General features: G+C 29.2%; 1 protein-coding gene across 1 annotated transcript in view; it reads right to left on the bottom strand.

Annotated features, from left to right (window-relative positions):
- Positions 1–9308, bottom strand: part of LOC111088052 (von Willebrand factor-like) — a 40325-nt gene that overhangs the window by 4137 nt on the left and 26880 nt on the right. The window contains exons 12-16 of the mRNA XM_022396905.1: positions 8374–8683; positions 5797–5967; positions 4783–5020; positions 3108–3323; positions 437–562 (exon numbers count right to left, since the gene is read on the bottom strand). Coding sequence (XP_022252613.1) covers positions 437–562; positions 3108–3323; positions 4783–5020; positions 5797–5967; positions 8374–8683 — 1061 coding nt within the window. The remainder of the gene's footprint in view (positions 1–436; positions 563–3107; positions 3324–4782; positions 5021–5796; positions 5968–8373; positions 8684–9308) is intronic.

Below are 9308 nucleotides of genomic sequence, written 5' to 3'. Positions count from 1 at the left end.
AAGTAAATACACAACCTTCTGAACTTGTGGTTGTGTAGAAGTAAATACACAACCTTCTGAACTTGTGGTTGTGTAGAAGTAAATACACAACCTTCTGAACTTGTGGTTGTGTAGAAGTAAATACACAACCTTCTGAACTTGTGGTTGTGTAGAAGTAAATACACAACCTTCTGAACTTGTGGTTGTGTAGAAGTAAATACACAACCTTCCTCTTAAAAATTAAAATAAACATTACAATATTTCAAGTTTAATTTGAACTTCACTACCTAGATTATTTGATATTTCTTTTCTAATAGATTACTGTATCCTGGTTTAACTGATTTATAAAATATTTCACATTGGATAAAATTAACAGACTAATAAGACTTTAAAACTAAAGTTTGCATTATAAGTATTTTACTTAATAACATAGAGTATAAAAAAGTGAAAAGCTAACCAGGTGTTGCACTCCATTTGTATTGTCTCGCCTTCAACAAATCTTTTATTTCCATGATGACAGCCACACTGAGCTATTTTAACACACTGTTTGGTATCCATGTCCAAAACAAACCCCGGCTTGCAGCTAGAATGAAATATATTCCTTACAGATCTGGAGTAATAGATATGTACCACTAGAGTAGGTCATAGTACTACATAAAGCAGGTGGAGGACGTAATGATCAGAACCAAACCATTAACTGCCATAATATCTCCCAATGTTTAGCCAGCTTAATTTATATGCTGTGAAAACACATTAAAAAATTATAAAAGCATACAAACCTTGTTTGTACCTTTAAGTTTATCATTGAATAAAGCATGCTATGAATAGAATGTTCATTCATAATCAAAGTTACTGATTCAATTGTCTTGATGTCTCCCTAATCTGGAAGAACTGCTTTAATACAAACAAGTTCATATTCATGAGGTTTTCGAGTAACTATATAAAGCCACAGGGTAGCCCCCCCCCCCCTCCAATCATGTCTGGTTGACTTAGAATAAGTCAATAAACAAGTCATTTCATGATAAAAGTTTACTCAGCTGCTAACAGAGAAAATGGTACAAAAGTCTCATTTTCTTAGTTTACATGTTTTATATAAGATGAATGGCATGACATGGATTGACTGTCAGTTTTACATAAGAAGAATGGCATGACATGAGTCATGTCATGCCATTCTTCTTATGTAAAACTGACAGTCAAGTTGACTGTCAGTTTTACATAAGAAGAATGGCATGACATGAGTTGACTGTCAGTTTTACATAAGAAGAATGGCATGACATGAGTTGACTGTCAGTTTTACATGAGATCAATGGCATGACATGGGTTGACTATGACTTTTATTATATTTCAGTTCTGAAAGTGTGGATCACATTCAGTGGTGGAACATCTCAAACTCCTGACCCTTTGATTTGCACACCAACACGTGCTAGTCACTAGGCTACATCCATCCCTAAGAATTTATTTACTGATATACAAATATAAAGCACATTGTTTACAAGGTTATTAAAGTAAAAATTTCAATTGTAATGGTTGCCCTAAATCAATAGAATAAAATAATAAAATATTATCAAAATCTAGTACTGGTGGAAGTGCATAGTCAACTTACAACAAATTCCCTAACAATTGATGTTTTTAATCATATAAATTAATCTGATACAGTTAAAATAAACTGAAGCTCAATTTAAAATACAAAATTCATATAGACAACATAAATGCATCTACAGATTATTCAAAAATAAAAAAATCAACAATAAGAAAGTAAGCTTTACAACAGGAAACAAAGAATCTAAAAATAAAACAACAAACAATGACTTTCAATAAACTAAGAATCTAAAAATAAAACAACAAACAATGACTTTCAATAAACTAAGAATCTAAAAATAAAACAACAAACAATGACTTTCAATAAACTAAGAATCTAGGAACAAAACAATAAACAATGACTTTCAATACACCAAGAATCTAAGAATTAAACAACAATGACTTTCAATACACCAAGAATCTAAGAATTAACCAGCAATGACTTTCAATACACCAAGAATCTAAGAATAAAACAACAAACAATGACATTCAATAAACTAAAAATCTAAGAATAAAACAACAAACAATGACTTTCAATACACCAAGAATCTAAGAATAAAACAACAAACAATGACTTTCAATAAACTAAGAATCTAGGAACAAAACAATAAACAATGGCTTTCAATACACCAAGAATCTAAGAATTAAACAACAATGACTTTCAATACACCAAGAATCTAAGAATTAACCAGCAATGACTTTCAATACACTAAGAATCTAAGAATAAAACAACAAACAATGACATTCAATAAACTAAGAATCTAAGAATAAAACAACAAACAATGACTTTCAATACACCAAGAATCTAAGAATAAAACAACAAACAAAGAATTTCAATAAACTGAGAATCTAAGAATAAAACAACAAACAAAGAATTTCAATAAACTGAGAATCTAAGAATAAAACAACAAAAATGACTTTTAATAAACTAAGAATAAAACAACAAACAAAGAATTTCCATAAACTAAAAATCTAAGAATAAAACAACAAACAAAGAATTTCCATAAACTAAAAATCTAAGAATGAAACAACAAACAAAGAATTTCAATAAACTAAGAATCTAAGAATAAAACAACAAACAATGATATAAATCTTTACACAAGGACCCATTTCATAACCTTCTTAAACATAAAAACAGTTTTCAAAGAAACAAACCTTTACACAAAGTTCAAATTCACTACTTGTCCAAATATAACAAACAACAACCTTCATGGAAACAAACCTTTACACAAGATTCAAATTCACAACCTACTTAAACATAAAATAACAAGCAACAACCTTCAAAAACATTGCTTTACAAAATGTTCAAATTATCAATCTGAGGTTGGTACTTTTCATAATAGATAAACGTATACCCATTAAAAACACTACTTTCAACTAGAATGTTGTTTTAACAAAATCACATTTTCAAATAATTTATAATTGAACAAAATACAAAACAAATGTTAGGTATATGTTATTCCCAACAATTAGGTAAGTAAAGAATAAGTTATCAACCACAAAATAACTTCAACATAAATATACTCCAACAGTGAAACAAAACAACATACATGCACCCAGGTTTACAGATACGTGTAGCACACTCTTGTTCAACCAATTTATTTTGGCATGTTGGAGGACAAACAGGTACACAATTGGTGTATTCCATATTTGGCTGCTTCCCACAGTATTCTGGATCTCTTTGCATAAGATCATCAGGGTTAGTTACAGAAACAAGTTCCTTCAATGATGCTGCCCGACAGCTCCAAACAGCATTTTCACATAAACTGAAAAGTAAAGAAAACACTGTTTAAAAAGTTTTCAAAATTAATACTTAAACAACCATATTTATTATTCATCTTTCTGAAACTAAAACTTTTATAATTAATATCATGGATGTTTCAGATTTCCTGTAATTCTAAATATGCACATACAAAGGACTTACTGATTCCCTTAAAGATTAACTTTATATAATTTTTGAATATATATATATATATATAACACACACACACATACATACATACATACATACATACACATATATAGATAGATAGATAAATATGCAAAATGTAACATATGCATGCATTAGAAGTAAACCTGAAAATTTATAGTTCAGTTAGCCAAACATATTGTTAGTGGAAGTCCTACAATATACTATTGTCAGACATTAAGACTGAGTTATATTTAAATTCTGAACATATCAAATGACAAACAGTGATTTTTTTCTTTAAAAAATTGGATTGTTATACTATTGTTAATCATGATTAAAGTAACTTACAAAAAAAACTACTTTTCAAGATACAAACCACTGCTAACAGGTAGCAAAGCTGGTTTCTGAGTTTTATAAAAATAAATGTAGTAATATATTCTTAACTTTGTTTAATGCAAACTGGAGTTTATTACGAGAAATTTCTATAAACATAAATAAAATAGTGACCTATGACTCCAAAATGTAATCTTAATAGGTCAACATTTCTCATTTACACTTTTGTCAGGAACTATCGATATCCTATAATACTTGTATTATGATGAAGCAGATTGATGCCAAAGAAGAAATCATTATTCTTAATTTTGTTTAATGGAAACTAGTTTATTATGAGACATTTCAATAAACTTAAATGAAATCACATCCTATATCTCCAGAATGTCTCTCTAACAGCTCAATATTTCACAGCTTCATCAGGAACTATCGATAGCTGCAAAGGTGAAATGTTGAATTATTAAAGATACATTCTGGAGATATAGGTAGTGATATCATTTATGTTTATAGAGATATAATATTATATTTTAATGAAATACAAGATCTAACAACCACAAGTAATATAATAAATATTCTCATCATCCTTTACATTTTTTGCATATCCTTAAAATTCATCAAATCATTAATACAGTTGAGAAGTCAAAGAACAAGTACTTATTATACTTCTGAGTCATCTAGCATCTTGGAGTTGAAATCAATCCACAAAACTTTCCCAACATCTGAGCCACATAGCCTCTTGGACTTTAAAGTCAACCCCAAAGCTTACCATAAATCTTAGCCATCTATTGTCTTGGAATTAGAGTCAACCCAAAAAGTGCATACATCTAAGCCATCTAACATTTGGATTTGGAGTCAGCACAAATGTATTTACCATAAATCTGAAACATCCAGCCTCTTGAAGTGTGAAGTTAACCCACAAATAATTACAACAAAAAATTTTACCAATCTCATTTCTTGGAATTTGGAGTCAACCCAAAAGTACTTACCACACATCTGAGCCATCTAGCCTCTTTGAGTTTGGAAGATATTCTTTCCCTTCAAATACACACTGACATTCACTGACTGGAATACACATTTCATCATTATTCAAGGTTGTTCCAGGAGGACATGCACAGCCTTCAACACACTTCTTCAGGCATTTAACATTAGAAGCAATGGTAAGGCAAGAGCGTTGGCAAGGATCAGCACACTCTTGATAAGTCTGACCACCAGTGCACTTCAAAGCTGATAAATTAACAAAAACCTCAGTAAAGATCTTTTTCAGAGTATTTAAAAAAATAATGTCACTCAATTCAGTACTTTTGGCCTAATCAATTTTTTACAGAATTAAAAACACTTAAAGACTGTATCAAAAATTCATGTATAAATAAAGATCAACTGTCTAATAACTTTGATATTATTTTAGCAACACACAACTTAAAAACATATACATAAATGTATATAAACAACACACTGGATCATCAGTAAATGGTACAGTCACTCAAAATATGATATTTGAGATGCTAAATAAATGTTTATTCTGTGATCAAGTATGTGCATATCTGTCTCCTGTACTAACCTTCATCTACTGTTGCTAACTGTTAACAGTCAAGTAAATACAATGACAGTAAACAGATTAATACTTGGACAATGTGCCAAGTTTATTCTTACTCATGTAATTTTTTCAATATGGACTTTTTTTACAAAAGGTTTTCTATATAGTTTAGGCACAAATTTCACATTTAGCAAACAGATCTTGCATAAATACTGTTGGAAGCAATCTCCTTAAATCAGTTTCAATTTATGCAACTATAATCAACACGCTACAGAAGTTAGAATTTTGTGGATAAATTGATTTATCTATGTAAAAGTTTAAGGAAAGTAAAAACATATGCTGCACTATAAATTATATGAAATATATGGAGACTTGCTATTATTTGATTCTTAGAACTTTTTAATAATTTTACCAATATCATATTTCTTCATGACTTTCACACAACCTAGAACTCATCCCAACTTACAGCATTCTTTGATGTTATCTCTCCATTTAATAAGCACCCCTTTTTTGGCACATTCAGCACCATAATCAGCAAAAGCAGGACAGAGGCAATCTTCAGGCTTGCTCTCACACGAACACATATCAAAAAGGCATTTTTTGTAGAATGGTTCTGGGTCAACAACATCATGACCAGCTGAAGAGAGATCAAACAAAAACTATAAAATATAAAAATGGTTTTCCACAAATTAAAAAAAAATTGTACGAAATATTTTGAAATTTAAACATTTATATTTTAAATATTTGAATAAAAAATAAAATGATGACAAAAATGTAATTTGGTGGATAAGATTAACACTAGTCTGAGTTGTAAAAGATTTTACTGAGGTCAAAACTAATTTTCTATAATCAAAAATGCAGTAATATAAGTTCCCAAAAGTTTTTTAGGATGTCAAACTAACTTTCTAATGATAAAATGTCCAGTTGTCTAGGTTTTCAAAAGTTTAATTGAGGTCAAAACTAATTTCCTATAATAAATATTTTAGTAGTCTAGGGAATTTTACCTCAGTAAAACCACTGATAAATATTTCAGTAGTCTAGGGTATCAGTGGTTTTACTGGAGTAAAAATCAATTTCCTATGATAAACACTGCTACACATTTCTCGGAAAATTAAAATATGTAAAGCATTTTCATTCCATTTATTTGACTTCTACTTTAACACAAAGAATTGAACCTATCATTATTTTAAGTTTCTTGGTGATTTTGTTTATGACAATAACTTGCTTAAGAACAACTTCAAAATGTAATCACATTAAAAAATTAATCTCTCTCAAGATATCACTTGATTATATGACTATCATTAGCCCTTTTGCAATGGGTTTGCGTATTTTACACGACTTCGTAACCATGAAGGTGTATGTACAATACTTAATGTAGCTTCACAAACTTTGGCAAGCTTTCAGTAAACACTACAAGTCTTTTGTAGACAAAAAACCAGAATTTTAAATAAGTATTTTTACTAAATATATATTTAGATTGTTAACTGCTCCAAGTGCAAAGTGATTTTCATATTAAGAATAAAAAATACTTTTCTTTATCTGTATATTTTCAAGTTTCATTTGTGCAATCTCTTAAAACATCCTAAATAAATATCAAGTTTTTTATTTCATAAAAACTTTATATTTTATTTGTTATTTTCTTTATGATAACTCTATACAAGGAGGAGTTTGTCAATTTGACAACCTCATAACCACTATATAAAATTAGGAAATAATTTTTTTTTCTAAAATTACTGTAAATTGTAACAAGGAACTACATTTATTTATCCTAAATAACTTAAAGCTCATAACAGTATATCTATATTTAATTTTATTGACCTATGAATGGTGTCTAACTAATAATCCTGCCACACAACTTGTAAATAACTCTGTGAAGGTGAATGTGCAGCTCTCATTAATGTAATAAATTACGTGGCACATGAGCTACTTGAAAGGATACTTTGCGAGAAATTTTTATTATATTTTCCATTATCGTACCAAATATAATGTTATCTAACCTAATAAGTTTCTAATTTTAGTTACTTTTATAACAATAAATAAATAAAACACAAAAAACAAAAAATATAGTATTTACCTTGGTCTCCTTATTTATTTTTGTTGACAAAACCTCACCCTACTTTTTTATACTAATGGTACTACTGGACTAAATAATTTTTATTTAATTAAATAATGCACCTAAGAACACAAAATACTAACAATGTTCTATGACCATCATAATTTTTCTGGCTTTCTAATTATGCAACAAGAGCCTTTAAAAATTCAGCTAAGCTTGTCAATGTAATTTCTGTGAGAACAAATTTGAAAATGAATGACAAAATTTAAAATGCCCTGTAAAGAAAACAACATAATATGTTATTTGATGGATTAAACTTTGGCTTTTTATTAGTTATAAACAATATAGTATAAAACATCAGTGAAAAACTACTGGCAATTCATAAAAGAGAGGATGTGACAGGTGGGTCTGATTTTCTAGTCTATAGCTCCATAAACAAATAAGAATGAAGGCTATACAAATTAAGCTTTGCCTGAGTAATATGTGTATTATAATACATAATTTGTATTAAATTCCATACTTCTTAGAGAGGTAGTAAATAATTAGAGCAAAAGGGAAGACTTGAGAGTAAATGTCACAGTTCTCATACTAGAGGAGATTGAAGATTTTCTGAAATATTTCCTTATAAAATTAAAAGCTTAAAACATATATAATATTAACATTTAGTCTATTAACTACATCTTGAGGTCAAGTTTATTGATAATAAAGTCGTTTAATTAAATTTTGAATGTAACTCTGAAAGAGGTTGTGACATGCACACTAAACCTACCTGAAAGTTTAAATAGAAATTCTATTAATAGTAATTTATATGCTTATCAAAATATTAAGAACTTCTAATCAAAAGTAAGCAAATTCCATCAATCATGACAAACAACTGACGTAAGTTAATGAAGCAAACTGTACTTAAAAAAACTGAGAAGAAATTCATAATGTAATCAATTAACAAATTTGAAATGAAAATCTATTCTGCTTATGATATTTTATACTCACCTCTAAAATAATTACTCTTTAGTTTTAAGCAAAATTTCTGTGCTTCCTCATTCTTCTGTGGATAGGTATCACATGGTCTCTTAGCTTCATCTGCAGGAATTTGTTCCTTGCATACTCCCAAAGTCCATTTCTTGGCAAATGTATTAACATCAGCTTCAATGTCTCCTTCCAGAGTAAGAAAATCGTCTTTTTGATTATGATTAAAAGTTCCACACAGTCCTTTCACTTTATTGAAGTGAGATGATGGTGCATCAATATACACTCGGTTTTTACCATCCCACAGTAAACTCATTCCAGTAGCTAACTCAACCTACAAAATGTAAAATTTTTAAATAAATGTGAATACACTCAGTTCATACCATCCCACAATAAACTAATTCCTTCAGCTAACTCAACTACAAAGTGTGAAGTTTTTAAACCTATGTGGATACAATCAACTTTGTATCAGTATACTAACATACAGGAGTTTATTGACAAATGTAGGCACTACACCCATTATAGCCATTGCCAACAAAGAATTTCTCTCAATAACTGAAGACCATCAGACTGGCCAGGATACAACAGACACTTACCATGTTCTTTGTATTCCAGCCAGCTTGTGTGCTTTGGTACTGGGAGAAACTTGTCACTGACAATGAATATGTTGGACTAAAGTGGTTGAATTACTATTATATACTCTTTGGCTGGGAGAAACTTCATGGGATAGAATAAAAAATGTTGTGCTTAAAAGTACAATAAGCCTAATACTAATATATTTGATTATAATTATGATTCACCAGCAAATGGCTTTCACATTATGACAAGTTGACAGTATTATACTGGTATTACTTCAAAAGATTTGTTACCAATAATAAGTAAAGTAACAAAAAAGTCAAATGTACTACATCTTTAGAATTGGTTAAAAACAATAAAGAAATGTCTTTTAAAAACAAAAA

This window comes from Limulus polyphemus, unplaced genomic scaffold (assembly GCF_000517525.1).
Source record: "Limulus polyphemus unplaced genomic scaffold, Limulus_polyphemus-2.1.2 Scaffold3056, whole genome shotgun sequence".
NCBI classification, from domain to species: domain Eukaryota; kingdom Metazoa; phylum Arthropoda; class Merostomata; order Xiphosura; family Limulidae; genus Limulus; species Limulus polyphemus.
This window is presented reverse-complemented; position numbering and strand designations above follow the sequence as displayed.